This window comes from Leptodactylus fuscus, chromosome 5, assembly GCF_031893055.1.
Source record: "Leptodactylus fuscus isolate aLepFus1 chromosome 5, aLepFus1.hap2, whole genome shotgun sequence".
Classification (NCBI taxonomy): domain Eukaryota; kingdom Metazoa; phylum Chordata; class Amphibia; order Anura; family Leptodactylidae; genus Leptodactylus; species Leptodactylus fuscus.
Window position 1 is genome coordinate 176,086,713 of NC_134269.1, and position 17,789 is coordinate 176,104,501.

At 38.7% G+C, this 17,789-nt stretch overlaps 1 protein-coding gene across 6 annotated transcripts in view; it reads right to left on the bottom strand.

Annotated features, from left to right (window-relative positions):
- Window positions 1-17,789, bottom strand: part of TENM2 (teneurin transmembrane protein 2) — a 1,311,127-nt gene that overhangs the window by 630,244 nt on the left and 663,094 nt on the right. For all 6 annotated transcript variants that reach the window (XM_075274735.1, XM_075274734.1, XM_075274733.1 and 3 more), the window contains exon 3: window positions 11,266-11,385. In XM_075274735.1, the coding sequence (XP_075130836.1) occupies window positions 11,266-11,385 (120 nt within the window). The remainder of the gene's footprint in view (window positions 1-11,265; window positions 11,386-17,789) is intronic.

The window sequence follows — 17,789 nt, forward strand, 5'->3', positions numbered from 1 at the left end:
TTTTTAAAGCAAACCGCTGGTCTCCGTATGCGGCCTCTCTGCGCTGAAACCATTTTTTTTTTGTACGGACACAGTCTGACATGCAGAACTTTGTGTCGGTCAAAAAAAAAAACAGTATTACTGTAGAGAGGCCGCCTACAGATACGGTTTGCTTTAAAAAACCCATTTAAATGAATTAGTGTTAAAACTCACCGCCGGCAAGCTGTGCCCTATCCAGTTTCTCCGGGGATTAGGACGGAAACCCCTGGGCGGACAGTAGACGCTATTGTGAACGCCGCATTATTCTGTAAGTCAAGCCTAGCTGTGCTGTTAAGTCTAGGCCAAGTTCTGCTACTGCTCAGCTATACCACTGGTCAAGCTCTTCTATACAGCAGGGCCATGGCTGCTATATCAGAAACTACTATACTGTGCTATTAGTTCATTCCAAACATTGAACTGTAGCAGCTAGTATATAGTCTGCAAAGCCAACAGAAGCGTTATCAGAATGCTTTACACTAAAGCAGAGATATTCCATTCAGTGGGGATGTCTCCGGTGTTTTCTGCCCTCAGAACAGTGTGTATAAATGTGTGTGCGCTTACGAATGAATGACATTTCATTTGTTGCCAATAGTTAAGAAACACTTTATTGATTGCTGTATACAATACTGCATTAGAGAGATATTGCTTTACTACACAGTTTTGACACTGTGTTCTTTCTTTCTATTACCAATACTCTTTCATCTCTTCTTGTATTTGGCGCTGAATACATGTATGTTCATGAGTTTGTTGACCCGTAAAAACAAAATAAAATACCGGTTTTATGAATTATATTTTAAATGGTTGTTCAGCAAAAAAAATGAAATAGCTGAAATAGCTTGGCATAGAGTACAAAAACATCACACTTAGGGCGGGTTCACATCTGCGCCCTGCTCTCTGCTTTTAGGTTTCCGTCTTCTGCCGACTGGAGATGGAAACCCGGCAGACAGTGTCCGCCCGTGAGCGTTTTGTGGTGTCTGCGGCGAAACCGGTTTTTGTCCGACTTTGTGTCCAGTTAAAAAAACGGTTTTGCTGCGGACACCACAAAGCGCTCACGGGCGAACACTTTGCAAATCCATTCAAATTAATGGGTTTGAAAAGTGACTGCCGGTTTCCGTCTCCTGTCCAGTTTCTTGGGCTGAAGACGGAAACCTAAAAGCGGAGACCGGGACGCAGGTGTGAACCCGCCCTAACCACATTGATCACTTACTGCAGCTGTTCCAATGCAGCCCCCTGGTCTATCTCTATACTTTCTACACTTCCGATGACATCTGCTGTAGTCTTTGTACATGGTACTTCAGTGCTAGAATAGTCACATGTTCTCAAGTCACACATTGTTGCAGTAGCATTCAAGTGGGAAGATCGATGAGATAGGCATGGTTTTTGAAGAAACTTTTACACAACTTTAATTTTAAAAAAATGGCTGAACAATCCCTTTAAGCGTGTAGAAAATGAATAGTGTAGGAAAAGTAACAAAATTGTCTAAAGAGGCACCAAATTTATCTTCTCTGTGATAAATTTGACTGTCTGGTCTCAGTTCACACTATTTAAATATTAGACAGGATTAGTAAATCTGTATCAATATTTCATCTAGAACTAAATGACCAAGGTGTCTAATAATATTATAGTAAAATATTTAATTGAAATATGAAAACAGAAAATTTCACCTTCGGGCCACCGAAATGGAGCAATAAAAGCCCTGAAAGTTCCACTTACCTTAACCATTTCAGGTACCTAATGCTGCACCCTACAGTTGTAGATAATGTTTCAGGCAATATGTAGCAAAGATAGAAGGAGATATAGATAGATAGATAGATAGATAGATAGATAGATAGATAGATAGATAGATAGATAGCTATAGGTATATTAGATAGATAGATAGATAGATAGATAGATAGATATGAGATATATAGATAGAGAGATAGATAGAGAGATAGATAGATAGCTATAGATATATTATATAGATAGATATGATATATATATATATATATATATATATAGAGAGAGAGAGAGAGAGAGAGAGAGAGAGAGAGAGATAGAGATAGATAGATAGATAGATAGATAGATAGATAGATAGATAGATAGATAGATAGATAGATAGATAGATAGATAGATAGAGATAATTATATCATAGATAGATAGATGGATAGATAGATAGATAGATAGATAGATAGATAGATAGATAGATAGATAGATATAGATATATCATATATATATATACAGTCCTATGAAAAAGTTTGGGCACCCCTATTAATCTTAATCATTTTTAGTTCTAAATATTTTGGTGTTTGCAACAGCCATTTCAGTTTGATATATCTAATAACTGATGGACACAGTAATATTTCAGGATTGAAATGAGGTTTATTGTACTAACAGAAAATGCGCAATATGCATTAAACCAAAATTTGACCGATGCAAAAATATGGGCACCTCAACAGAAAAGTGACATTAATATTTAGTACATCCTCCTTTTGCAAAGATAACAGCCTCTAGTCGCTTCCTGTAGCTTTTAATCAGTTCCTGGATCCTGGATGAAGGTATTTTGGACCATTTCTTTCTACAAAACAATTCAAGTTCAGTTAAGTTTGATGGTTGCCGAACATGGACAGCCCGCTCTCAAATGATCTGAAAACAAAGATTGTTCAACATAGTTGTTCAGGGGAAGGATACAAAACGTCTCAGAGATTTAACCTGTCAGTTTCCACTGTGAGGAACATAGTAAGGAAATGGAAGACCACAGGGACAGTTCTTGTTAAGCCCAGAAGTGGCAAGCCAAGAAAAATATCAGAAAGGCAGAATAGAAGAATGGTGAGAACAGTCAAGGACAATCCACAGACCACCTCCAAAGAGCTGCAGCATCATCTTGCTGCAGATGGTGTCACTGTGCATCGGTCAACTATACAGCGCACTTTGCACAAATAGAAGCTGTATGGGAGAGTGATGAGAAAGAAGCCGTTTCTGCACGTACGCCACAAATAGAGTTGCCTGAGGTATGAAAAAGCACATTTGGACAAGGCAGCTTCATTTTGGAAACAAAAATTGAGTTGTTTGGTTATAAAAAAAGGCGTTATGCATGGCGTCCAAAAAGAAACAGCATTCCAAGAAAAACACATGCTACCCACTGTAAAATTTGGTGGAGGTTCCATCATGCTTTGGGGCTGTGTGGCCAATGCCGGCATCGGGAATCTTGTTAAAGTTGAGAGTCGCATGGATTCCACTCAGTATCAGCAGATTCTTGAGAATAATGTTCAAGAATCAGTGACGAAGTTGAAGTTACGCCGGGGATGGATATTTCAGCAAGACAATGATCCAAAACACCGCTCCAAATCCTCAGGCATTCATGCAGAGGAACAATTACAATGTTCTGGAATGGCCATCCCAGTCCCCAGACCTGAATATCATTGAACATCTGTGGGATGATTTGAAGCGGGCTGTCCATGCTCGGCGACCATCTAACTTAACTGAACTTGAATTGTTTGTCCAAAATACCTTTATCCAGGATCCAGGAACTGATTAAAAGCTACAGGAAGCGACTAGAGGCTGTTATCTTTGCAAAAGGAGGATCTACTAAATATTAATGTCACTTTTCTGTTGAGGTGCCCATACTTTTACACCGGTCAAATTTTGGTTTAATGCATATTGCACCTTTTCTGTTAGTACAATAAACCTCATTTCAATCCTGAAATATTACTGTGTCCATCAGTTATTAGATATATCAAACTGAAATGGCTGTTGCAAATACCAAAATATTTAGAACTAAAAATGATTAAGATTAATAGGGGTGTCCAAACTTTTTCATAGGACTGTATATATATATATATATATATATATATATATATACATATAGATAGATAGATAGATAGATAGATAGATAGATAGATAGATAGATAGATATATATAGATATATCAAAAAACAACGCCTGAATCCTATATCCCAATTTCTCGGTAATTTATTTACTTTAAATCAACTTAATTTTTGGATTTTGAAAAAAGTAAGTCCTAGACGTCCATCCGATGTGCAATCTCAAATGCTACAATAATTACATTGAAGCATACATCTTATCTCAGCGCTAAGAAATGAGTTATAATTGTGTTGAAAAATGCAGAACATAACGCTTGATAAAACAAGATTGCATTAACTTGTGAAACAACAGTGAAATATGTACGATATTTGTCAACCTGTCTTCAGTGTTGCACATGTAATTGTATACAATTTTTCTTAGATTTAACATGTCACCATTCCAGCTCAAATGCATTACCATGAATATAGCCAACTGGATCCTGTCTATATTGAAGGATGTTGTTCATAAAGTAAAGAACTGGATATGGAGGATGGAGGAAATAACAGAAGAAAAATAATCAGCACTGAAACCCATATACGGTATATATTTTTTTTTTTTTTTTTTTTTTTTGACAACCACAGTGGATGAGACAGTAGCTCATATTAACCATTTAGAGAAAACCGGGAATTACCTAGTTCATGTTTTCTTTGCAGCATTGGTATAGATTTATATGAATAGTATTTTAATAATAACATTAGATCATGATATGGACATAGCATCAAGAAAATCTAAAAGCTATAATGTGACCCAAGATACCATTTTTTTTTTTTTTTTTCATTTCAAATGTAACAATCCTGTAACATTAACAGCGATGTAAGTAAAGTCTGAATAGTATCAGGCCAACACAGTATAGCCATACATGACCCTGCTCTGTGACGCAACACAATTATAAAAACGTACTATCGGTTTTAAAAGGAATGTAGTTATTAATAACTTTACTAGGGGGCGGCATACTGGTGGCCCACTCTTCGTTCTCGTCTTGTGTATACAGACAGTACATCAGTGTCTATATGCTTTATGTGAGACAATTGACAGAGAAATGTCATAGATTAGTTCAGTCACTAGGAAATGATGAAGTAAAGCCTCTTCTGCTACAGAAAAGGAAGAGACAGGAAAGCTCCATAGAGACCATTATCTGTACGTATAGTCATGCTCTCCTGCCTTATCCAGCCTTCAGTGTACAACTGAGTGGTCATTAACTCTCTCAACCTGAAATAATAATAGAATGACTGCTCATTCTGTCCTAGTCTGTACTGCAAAGTAAGCTACAGAAAGCAGGAAGGGTCAGATTATGGTGCCTGGGATAGTGGATAGATTGAAATCTGTCTCTGGGATAGTGGATAGAATGAAATCTGTCTCTGGGATAGTGGATAGATTGAAATCTGTCTCTGGGATAGTGGATAGAATGGAATCTGCATTATTTTAACATTTTTAGCAAAAGTAAAAGGCATGATATGTGTGCTAAAACGCCCCCACAGATAATAGACAGATCAGCTAGACCAGTGATTTTCAACCAGTGTGCGGCGGCACACTAGTGTGCCGTGACACATGGTCGGGTGTGCCGCGGGGAAAGTTCCCCAGACGCATGCCAAGATTGGCACGGGAGACCTATTTTGCTGGCACAGCAGCCAGTCCCCGTGTAAATGTAGACGGAGCGTCCCTTCACTGCTCTGCTAGCTAGAGCTGAGGTGTAGGACACGCCCCCTTCTCTCCCTGCCCACCAATCAGAGGTGAGCCTCTCACTGCACAGGATAAGGGCTCCCTGGACCTGCTGCTACACGTGAGGAGCTCCTGCCGTCTGCAGCCCTGAATAGGAGAGGAGGAGAGGAAGCTGAACAAAGTGAAAGTAAAAGAAAACACCAGGTTAGTAACTATTCTCATTAATGTCAGGCATTTGGGGTTATTACTTTAGTTTTAGTAACTCCATGTGCCTCACATTAATAGCAATTAACCCCATCATGTCCCTCATATTAACTCCTGTGTGGCTCACATAAGAGTTAATAACATGTGTGACATATGGGGGTACTATATAATGAAGATATTTACTTAATTATCACCTCCATATGTCTCACATATCAGTATCCCTTATGTAAAGCACACAGGGGGTTAATGTGAGGGACATGATGGGGTTCACTGCTATTAATATGAGGCACATTGAGTTGTAACCTGTAATATACATGACCAGACTTTTTATACACAACTGTGGATAAGAGTACAGACCTATACATTTCTAAGGACCCATATATACAGCCATTCTTTTTGTGGCTGTGTATCTGGGCCAAATTGAAGAGCTGAAAATTATAGAGCAGGTCCTATATCTGTCCTATACCTACCCTATATCTGTCCTATATATACCCTATATCTGTCCTATACCTACCCTATATCTGTCCTATACATACCCTATATCTGTCTGCATTTGTGGCCCTGTCAATTAATTTTTAATGTTTATATCAGTGAAAACCACATGCGTGCCACTTGTATGCAGAAGGCGTAAGGCTGAGGCCCCACGTTGCATAAACGCAGCGTCTTTGTTGCAGATTTTGCGGCAGTTTATTTCAACCAAAGAATCAACCATTTAGAATCTATATTATTAACTATATGTATAATATGTACTGTTTTAGTGTCATTTTGTGCCATTTTGGTTGGTGGTGTGCCCCGGGATTTTTTAAGTGTAAAAAGTGTGCCGCGGCTCAAAAAAGGTTGAAAATCACTGAGCTAGACTAACGGATCACAGCTTATAATTCTCAGCTACTATGCAGTGCACAAATAAACATAAAACCATGAAAAACAATTTACGTTATTAACTGGACATCCACTTTAAAGAATGTGTCTGTTTCCAAAAATCTATTTTCAAGTGAAAATACAATATTAAAGCTTTGTTTCCACATCCACGGTTGGTTCCATTTTTCTGCTCGGTCACGGAAGCAGAAATAGGGAAACAAAGATCTGACATTTGATAGACCCGGGTGTGCACAGGTTGGACCTCAATCACTTCTAATGGATCCATCCAAGTAATACAGTCCTATGAAAAAGTTTGGGCACCCCTATTAATCTTAATCATTTTTAGTTCTAAATATTTTGGTGTTTGCAACAGCCATTTCAGTTTGATATATCTAATAACTGATGGACACGGTAATATTTCAGGATTGAAATGAGGTTTATTGTACTAACAGAAAATGCGCAATATGCATTAAACCAAAATTTGACCGATGCAAAAATATGGGCACCTCAACAGAAAAGTGACATTAATATTTAGTACATCCTCCTTTTGCAAAGATAACAGCCTCTAGTCGCTTCCTGTAGCTTTTAATCAGTTCCTGGATCCTGGATGAAGGTATTTTGGACCATTTCTTTCTACAAAACAATTCAAGTTCAGTTAAGTTTGATGGTCGCCGAACATGGACAGCCCGCTCTCAAATGATCTGAAAACAAAGATTGTTCAACATAGTTGTTCAGGGGAAGGATACAAAACGTTGTCTCAGAGATTTAACCTGTCAGTTTCCACTGTGAGGAACATAGTAAGGAAATGGAAGACCACAGGGACAGTTCTTGTTAAGCCCAGAAGTGGCAGGCCAAGAAAAATATCAGAAAGGCAGAGAAGAAGAATGGTGAGAACAGTCAAGGACAATCCACAGACCACCTCCAAAGAGCTGCAGCATCATCTTGCTGCAGATGGTGTCACTGTGCATCGGTCAACTATACAGCGCACTTTGCACAAATAGAAGCTGTATGGGAGAGTGATGAGAAAGAAGCCGTTTCTGCACGTACGCCACAAATAGAGTTGCCTGAGGTATGAAAAAGCACATTTGGACAAGGCAGCTTCATTTTGGAAACAAAAATTGAGTTGTTTGGTTATAAAAAAAGGCGTTATGCATGGCGTCCAAAAAGAAACAGCATTCCAAGAAAAACACATGCTACCCACTGTAAAATTTGGTGGAGGTTCCATCATGCTTTGGGGCTGTGTGGCCAATGCCGGCATCGGGACTCTTGTTAAAGTTGAGAGTCGCATGGATTCCACTCAGTATCAGCAGATTCTTGAGAATAATGTTCAAGAATCAGTAACGAAGTTGAAGTTACGCCGGGGATGGATATTTCAGCAAGACAATGATCCAAAACACCGCTCCAAATCCTCAGGCATTCATGCAGAGGAACAATTACAATGTTCTGGAATGGCCATCCCAGTCCCCAGACCTGAATATCATTGAACATCTGTGGGATGATTTGAAGCGGGCTGTCCATGCTCGGCGACCATCTAACTTAACTGAACTTGAATTGTTTGCCCAAAATACCTTTATCCAGGATCCAGGAACTGATTAAAAGCTACAGGAAGCGACTAGAGGCTGTTATCTTTGCAAAAGGAGGATCTACTAAATATTAATGTCACTTTTCTGTTGAGGTGCCCATACTTTTGCACCGGTCAAATTTTGGTTTAATGCATATTGCACATTTTCTGTTAGTACAATAAACCTCATTTCAATCCTGAAATATTACTGTGTCCATCAGTTATTAGATATATCAAACTGAAATGGCTGTTGCAAATACCAAAATATTTAGAACTAAAAATGATTAAGATTAATAGGGGTGCCCAAACTTTTTCATAGGACTGTATCTTGTTGTCCTTCATTTTGACTAGAGGAATAGAAGCTGCACTAGTTCCCCCATTAGGTATAACTTACACTTTCAACAAATATGTGAGCACAAGTATTACACAAGTCATGAACTTCCAGAGCTATAGATATTATTCCTCAGCATTCATCTCATGATCATCATGGGTAGGATTACAATAAATGTGACACCTTATTTGTAAGGCCAAAGGAAGATAACACAGGATCATACACTTGACAAACTGTGATGTTGCAGATCACTCCCCTTCCTTTCAATATAATTCACAAACCATATACAAAGCTTTTTTCATAGAAGTCTATAGGGAAAAATGTATCAAGACTTGTGTTCTGATCTTCTCTGTGTAGGAGTAAGATGTTTCCAATTTGTTAAGAGGCTCAAGCCTAAATTAGGCTTATCTTCTTTCCTCCATGCCCCAGAATCTCAAATTAATGTCATCTAGAAGCTGTGATAGGTTAGTACAGCTATAATTTACACCAATTTCTGTTGTAAATCATAGTAACTTTTCCGAGCCGTAGGAAGCCATGCTCCTGCTGCGACACGTTCACTTTAGGGAGACGTGGAGTGTGGAGCGCAAATGTGTCAAAAGTGGCAAATTTTTGACACAAAAACAAATATGCAACTTTTAAACTGGTGTAAAATGTATGGTCAATTCCCCTCCCCCACCATGAGTCTTTAAATGCATCAATGCCACATTAAATATTTCTCATTTCTATTCAGGACTAATACATTATTGGAGCCATTTACAGTAGATAAGTTATTTGTAAAGGTTTTATTACAATGTTAGTTCCATGTACAATTTTCATGGCTCCGATAGGGTTAAGGAGGCATTCACACTAGCTTTGTAAGAATCTGTCAGAAAATGTTAACAACAGACATTAACTGATTAAAAATCTCATCGATTTCGATGGGATTTGATCTATGCCCATTATGTCCATCTATGTCTGGCGTCGATCAAAATAACAGACTTATGAACAGTAAAAAACAAAACAAACAAAAACAACTTATATATTAATATCAGTTAGTGTCTTGTTAATGTTCATTATGATAGGTGTCCGTTTTTTTTGTTTTTGTTTGTTTTAATAGACCCTATCATAACGAACTTCCAATGGTAGCGTGAATACCCCCTAAGGGTTCGTAAATATAAATCATAAATTTGTTTATAAACATAAATAATATTTTATTCCCATGTCATTACCACAAAATGGCATAAAATCCCAGTTTAGGATTAGTCCGTTTTTTTCTAACGGACAGAAAAGTCCTGCATGTAGGATTTTTTTTGTCCGCTGGAAAAAAAACGGACTTGGGTGTAAACGGACACAAAATAAAATCCCATTGAAATGAATGGAAACTTTAACGGATTCCTGATGGTTCAGCTTGTGTCCGTTGCTAAAATCTTGTAACATACAATGGATACAGACACTACTGATGGTCACCAACGGTAGTGTGAACACCCCCCTAATTGTGGAAAAGAAACACTTAAAAGCAAATGTTCATCATACTGTTATTATAGAATATCATAACTTCAGAACCATATGTACAAACAGGCACCTATACATTATACTCTTGTCTGGTGTGTAACAGTACTGCTGGACTGGGATGCCATTCTGTTTTATAACAGTGGACCATAAGGCTGCGACTACAATTTATTGCACAGCACAAATGCTGCAAAAGCACCACGGATGAATGCAAAATGATCAAGTTCTTCATACCACCATAGTTTGACTTACCTGAAGAGCAACCCAAATTTCCACTTACCTGAAGAGCACTAGAGATTCACAAGAGTCTGATTGAAGGTAACAGAAGACGACTGTGCTGGTTATGACAATAAGCAGCGCTATCAGGGCAGCACAACAAGTATGACGACTGTCAGTCACTGCACTTGTGTCATTGTTTATGCTGATGCTCCCTACAGAGCTGTTCAATCATCATATCCAGCACAGGCTATATATATGTGACCTAGTAGATGACATCTGAGGATTCTTCTAATGGTCATCGTTTCAACACAGCAGATTTGAGGTACAAATTTCTGCAGATGTGAAATCTGTTCCCGTACAACCATTACTGCAAGACATGGCCTCTCTGCACAAAGCGCTCTTGAAATAGAGTCCTGATCGCATTGTGTAGCAGTCTCCTGCTTGTGACACCAAAACCATCACTCACAACAATAGAGGAGGGGTTCAAGAGTATTCAGTGCAGGTGGCAATGCAGGACCATCTATTAAAACCTAAAATCCACCTCCTGTATCCTGCACTCTTATATATTTCCTATATATCAGCCTCCGCTACAGAAACATTCAATAGTCCTGAGAATGTTTGGAGTGGTGATTGACAAATAGGAGATACACAGAGGGGTATAGGAAGTAGCTTTTAATTTGAGAGTAAACCATATACTATCAGCAGCCCATATACGCTTGTTTAGATAAAGCTCTATAATACACCCATCACATTAGTGCATTTTATTGTACATGTAGTAAAACATCTGTCTCTAGCCTATGCAGCTAGCATTCACCACGGGTACACTTTTACTGCTTTCCTTTCACGTATTTTATACTCTCAGAAATTTTGGGACTGCTGAAAGACTCCCTGTCAAACTTTGGAGGCATCATAAAGACTTTTAGAAATGTATTCTTAAGTACAATTACTACATTTTCTAATCTTGCCTGAAATGAAACTTATAATTGTCAATATTTCTACATTTCTGTATTATTTGGCTGAAGTTTGTTGTATTATATTAGGAACATAAACCATGTGAATAAAACAGTAGAGAATTTTGGAGTGTTTACCTTCCGAGTAGAGATCCAGGTGGCATGGAGTTTTTGGATACCTACTGTTGGTTTGGTTTCCTAACTTTGTTACCCCTCCAGTCTCAGAATAACAGCATTTGGAGTTTGGACTTTCCTTCCCTAAAGAGAAAACAAACAAATCCGAGATTACAAACAAGATATACAAGAAATGTACAAATATTACTGTTAAAATGATGAGAATTGGATCATTCCAAAAATTCTTAGTCTAAAGAAACCTCATGAACTTCTCATAAAAATCTAAGACTATGGGGTCGTACTCAGGATGGAAGCTGAACTTTATAGGTTGTAACATATCTGTTTATACTGTACTTGTAAAGAGGTACATTTAGCAAAAAATTTCCTTCCTCTGACAATAGTGTAGATGAGGTACCGTATATACTCAAGTATAAGCCAAATAGCCGCAATAGCAATGCATAGAATCTCCCATAAAATAGTGAAAAAAAAAAAGTTTTAATAAAAAATATAACACAAAAATAAAATAAATAAAAGTTCTAAATCACTCCTTTCCCTAGAATACATATAAAAGTAGAAAATGACTGTGAAACACAAACACATTAGGTATCCCTGTGTCTGAGAGTGCCCGGTCTACTGAATATAGGGGATCTGTAGTGCTCCTGTTCAGTTGGGAAGGGGTTAATAGGAGCACTGCAGATACCCTATATTCAGCCAGGCTGAATTCCAGGTGTGGGGGGGGGGGGAATAAAAACAATCTCAAGCTCAGGGAAGGAGCAGACAGACAACCAAAACACCCCCTCCCCTTTCCCAGCAACTGCTGCACCCAAAAACTCCAACCATTTTAATTTTTGAAATTTTCCAGTAGCTGCCGCATTCCCCCCATCCTCGAATCAACAAGTTTTCCCAGTTTTTTGTGGTAAAATTAGGGGCCTTGGCTTATATTCTGCTCGGCTTATACTCGGGTAAAAAACGGGAGTTTGTTTTTTCACCAAGCACATTATTAGGCCCAGATCACATCTACGTTTGGGCCATTCCATTCCCCTCTCCGCATGAAAAATGCAGAGAAAAAAAGTCTTGCATGCAGCAATTTTCTCTCTCCGTTTTTCTTCTGGAAACCACACTGACCCCATTATAGTCTATGGGGTCCGCGAGTTTCCTATTGTAACCGCTTTTTTATGCGGATTAGGTTTCCGTTCGGAGGGTCCCCAAGCGAACTCCCCAAACGGAAACCCATGCGCAGATGTGAACCAGGCCTTAGTGAATTACAGTATCAGCTTTGTTCCGGTCCTCCATTGTACCACATGACTGTATGCGAGTCTCATATGAATGAATAAATAGACTGACTTCCAATCCCCACAGAAGAGTATGTATGATTTGGAGTCACGTAAAACCACAGGAAGATTGGAACGGCGCAGATAATTCTCCATTACTATTTACCTCATGCACATTACTACTGGAAGAAAGAAAAAATATTGTGCTGGGCTTGCCTCTTACATATCACTGAATGGCTGCATTCCTCCACTACATTGATACATCCATCTAAGAGGTAATTGGCAATAGATGATAGATAATTAAATGGATCTCGTGGTCTAAGCAGCCAATTAGACTATATTGTATGTCATTTGTAGGAACAGGTGATGATACCCTTCACTGGCAATTCATTAAATTGTCTTACTCGACAAGCCATCAATGCATTTATTTTACTGATTTTGTCTAATAAATTAGACCGCATCGCTGTATCACCTACAGTATGTAACACATTAACAGCCTATCAGAGCTTTAACAATAATATCCTTAGTATGCTGTCTGAACTATACCAAGGAAATGTCATGGACACAAGTCTATTGGCATATACAGAGAATATTATGATCCTTTACGGGACTTCATATGGGATTATGGCACATTCTTAAACACAAATACCATTAAGAGCTGTAGATAACAATGAGAGCAGTGAGTGACCTCACTTGTCCTATCACAAAGGTCTGGCGTTATGGAAACACTGTGTACACAATGGGAATAATTTCACACAGCAGGAAAACAAAGCAGCATTGCAAAAACAATTAGATAAGAGCCTTGAAATGGGAATACCCCTTTCACAATGTACAGTGCCTCTATGAGCCAAACCCTAAAGGTCACAGTACAACACAGCAATAGACTTCTATATACGATGGAAGCCACTGTCCGAATATCAGAGGTTCCTCTATGGTCTGGTCTGGACATGCAAACATTCACGTGTACACCACACACATCCCAGTTAAATGGACATTAGAGAAACAAACTCAAAATATATATATATATTATTTTTTTTTACTGTAGATTTTAGTATTTAACTTTTATTTTGATTTTAGTCTGTACATTTATGTCTCAAATAAATTTAACCAAACTCACTTCAACCAAACATATTCAACAGCCTCCACCTTGTTACAGGGCAAAGTACAGGTATAAACAATGTACCCTTGTTAAATATGTCACTTATGTATATTTGAAGAAAAAGAACTTTGAAGTCTTATACCATTGTCGCAGTTGGTGCAATGGGGTTGGGCCTTCAGGGTTAGGCCTAGTTCACACGGGGTTCTGCGTGAACACATTCCATCGTGGCTTTCTGCTCTGGATTAGGCCCAAATGAATGGGCCTAGTCCAGAGGGAAGTGCCATGAGGCAGACGCTGCGGCTGAGGATCAGCTCCCATTCAAGAGAATATACTGCCCTGTGTATGGGTCTGTCTGTCTCAGGCTCCAAACACTGTGTAGTGGCTGTATGGCTTACTGAGGATCACCTCCCATTCAACAGCATGTACTGTGTATGGGTCTGTCTGTCTCAGGCTCCATCCACTGTGTAGTGGCTGTATGGCTTACTGAGGATCAGCTCCCATTCAAGAGAGTGTACAGTGTACGAGGCTGCTTTCAGGCTCCATCCACTGTGTAGTTCTGGCACCTGCTCAGAGCATCTAATTGAAGGGACTGAGTGTCAAACCCATGATTGAATTCATATAGACAACCTAGGCTAAGTATAGGTCATCAATATCAAAAGCCTAGTAAAGTCCTTGAATACAATATACCTGCAATGGCTGAGTGTCTCAGAGAACATTAATATACATTTAATTTCTACATATGAAAATATATAGCATGTGGATTGCTGGGTAAATATGTAACCAGGATACATTGCAGTGCATTTGTCATACTTGAAAGCACATACTAACTACACATCTCTTGTCTCATCACGTTCCCTTGGGCTTAATTTTAACAGCTACACCTCCTAAAATATATATTATTTTCTTTCCGAGAAACAGAAGCCTGTGATAGCTGGATGCTGATAATGTGGGAAGCAGGGATGTCGGGTGTGATATGCTTAAAACGTGGCTTATCTGCTTATTGTACTGATATGCAGACATTATTCTTTCAACAAAATATCAAGCACTAATCATCCAGTGAACCGCGGCAACATGTTTGCTGACACCAGTAATTGTCTGTCTGTATGAAATCACTGCCTTAAGGGAGATGGAATAACATAGGAGAGCGAGAAACATGTCTGAACTGAAACTTTCAAGAGATGCAAAAAGTCGCTGTTTATTAAGAATTCTGTGTATCCAATCTAGCCGAGGAAAGAGAAGCACTGCAGGGGGTTATGGACTACATTAGGATCACTATTAACGCTATGTTCACACATGATGGCAAATCTGACATGTATTTAATGCAGAATCCATTGCTTAAACCTGAGACAGATATGTGGATTTCTGATTAAATGCAGTTTTATACGCTACAAACGCCATTTAATGAGACTAAGTTTCTAACTTTTCCGTGGCCTGCTACTCATTGTCACATATTTCTTTTTCAGATTTGATATAGATTTTATGTGACAGACATAACAGGTAAATTTACACATAGCAGATTTGCTGCAAATTTTTGCAAGCACAACCATAACATGGTACAGTCACCAGCAAGTGGAAGAGGATTCCATCCAACAGCAGCAGACTATCTGCAACAATCCGATTCTGCTGAAAAAAAATCGCTAGCGGAAAAAAGAACGTGAGCGGTTTACATAGGACTCTATTGTGAGGAGGCAGAGTTTGAGGCAGATTAGAGATGAGCGAACACTGTTCGGATCAGCCGATCAGCACGCACCCATAGAAATGAATGGAAGCACCTGTGACGCTGACTTTGCCGGCGGCCGGCCGACGTCACAGGTGCTTCCATTCATTTCTATGGGTGCGTGCTGTTCGGATCGGCTGATTCGAACAGTGTTCGCTCATCTCTAAGGCAGATTCCACGTCAAAATCTGCGCCATTTTATTCCATGTGAACTAGCCCTTATAATGTCAATTATAAGCACATCGCTTATTCTGTAGATTTTGGAAAAAGCCTCTTAAATACAAAGAGCACATTGCATGTGTTGGCCTAGCTGCATGTATCCCCAACATACACACTAACAATTCCACAGTCCTCCCCTCACCATGCACAGACCAAAATATACTACAGTATATAAGAATTCACGGCAGACTATGTTTGCCTATACCACGTTATATACCTATTTAACCAGGGGTGACTGATGCCACTGTATATTGTACATCCTAAGGGCCTATTCCCATGAGCAGGCTCAAACACAGCAGATACAGGACCTGACTCCAACAAGTTTACATTTCCTAGTTTCAAATATCCTTTAAAACTGATGACTTAACAAATCTTTGACTTCGTTATGATTATTCTTTACAATACATGAATAATATAATTTACAGTAAATGAATTATCTGTCAGTTTTTTTCTTGTATTATGTCATTATTGATAATCTTATTGCCTATTATCATAGAATACGCTTAGTAGACAACACCCCAATTATGTTAACACTGGTGAATAAAACAACGGAAACCTTCTAAGACAATAGAAAACAAGTCATTTATTGTCTTCAATCCATTTAAATGCACATATTTTTTTTAGCGGTGTCAAAGATACAGCACATCCTTGGTGACCTTACTAGCTTTATTACATTACAAAAAGAACTAGCAGCTTTCCTTATACATACGCATAGGCCCATCTCCATCTTAACACAATAAGGAAGAAGAAAGCGGGGCCTATTTGTTAAACTAATTTGTTCTTAATTCCATCTAAGAGAATAACAAATAGTAGTTGTCAAAATGAACTCTTTTATGGATTGAGAGCTTGAGGCTATTTGTATGAGCGTGCCGAATACCAGCTGCCATTTCTGTTAACCGTTACATGGCAGAATATCGTGGCCCCGTAGAAGCTTAAGGAGGGTAATTGGAATCGTTTTGGTGGAATTACATTGTAATAAGCTTTTGACTGACACGTGTCAAGTTCTCATCAAGGTAATTTGAGCAAGAGCCAAGATTAAGTGTAATGAGGAAACCTTTTGTAGAGTCATCAGCTTCATTAAGAATGGTGGCGAAAGGAGAATTAGCATTGACCAGCCAGATAATGAAAACTTGGAAAGTTTTTACTCTCTTCCTAATAGATGATTGATGAACATTAATGACCATTAAGTTTCTATTTATTATGGTAAGTTGAATAAAGAAATTGGCTGCAAATGATTTCCCAGAAAATTAAGCAATCAAGGAGCTATTAAGGAGGGATTTATTGTATGAAATATAAAATGACAATTTCCCCAATGAATCCTCCGAGTAATCTATGTCTTTTGCCACGGTGGCCTGTCTAAGTAATCTCAAATGACATAAGATGCAATCCATTCCATTGTTTTTCGCAAGTAAATTATTGATATGAAGCAGAACTAATTCAGGGTGCAAGAATAATAATGACAATAATATTCTAGAACAAAAAAACAAGACAGGATCAAATACTGTGTGTCTGTCCTAAAGCCACGTCTCAGAGCTGTACAAAGACAGTGAAGGTCTCTAGAGAAAAAAATATATCAGAATTAAAAATTTTTTGAAAGACATTGACTTCTTAATCTTTATTATTGCTCAGATTTACTCTAACTTTGCCTGGTTGTATTTATAAACCTCTTTCACTATGGAAATGATAGAGCCTACACCAGGGGTAGGCAACCTTTTTTGTTCGGCGTGCCGATTTAAATTAAAAAAATCAAAGATGAGGTCCTCGGAGTGCCGGGCAATAATTGTAAAGCTGACAACACCTACACTAAAGTCATATAGCACAAACCACAACATAGGGGTGCTGTCATTCTGTGCTCCCAGCCACATGCACTTACCACTATTTGCCTGGATACACATGTTCTTTTCCTTTAGAAGCAATGTAAGAACATGCGTAACGCAGAATTAGTGGTAATGTATGTGACTGGGAGCAGAGTAAGGTCATACTTGTAGCAGTGGACACTAGCTGTCAGACACCGACGGTAGTGTGAACGCTCCCTAAGTGAAACGCAGATTAATTTCAGTCACTTTTAGTTCCTGGCTGTGCAGTAACAGCAAAACCCCAGCCAGGAATTAATCGGTGTCACACTTTCAACAAAGTGAATGCACTGGTGCCCAGGAACTGGATTTGGCTATAATTGCATCTAGTTACAGTGTCACCACCCAATAGAATCACACTAAGGCTGAGGCCCCATATTACAAAAATGC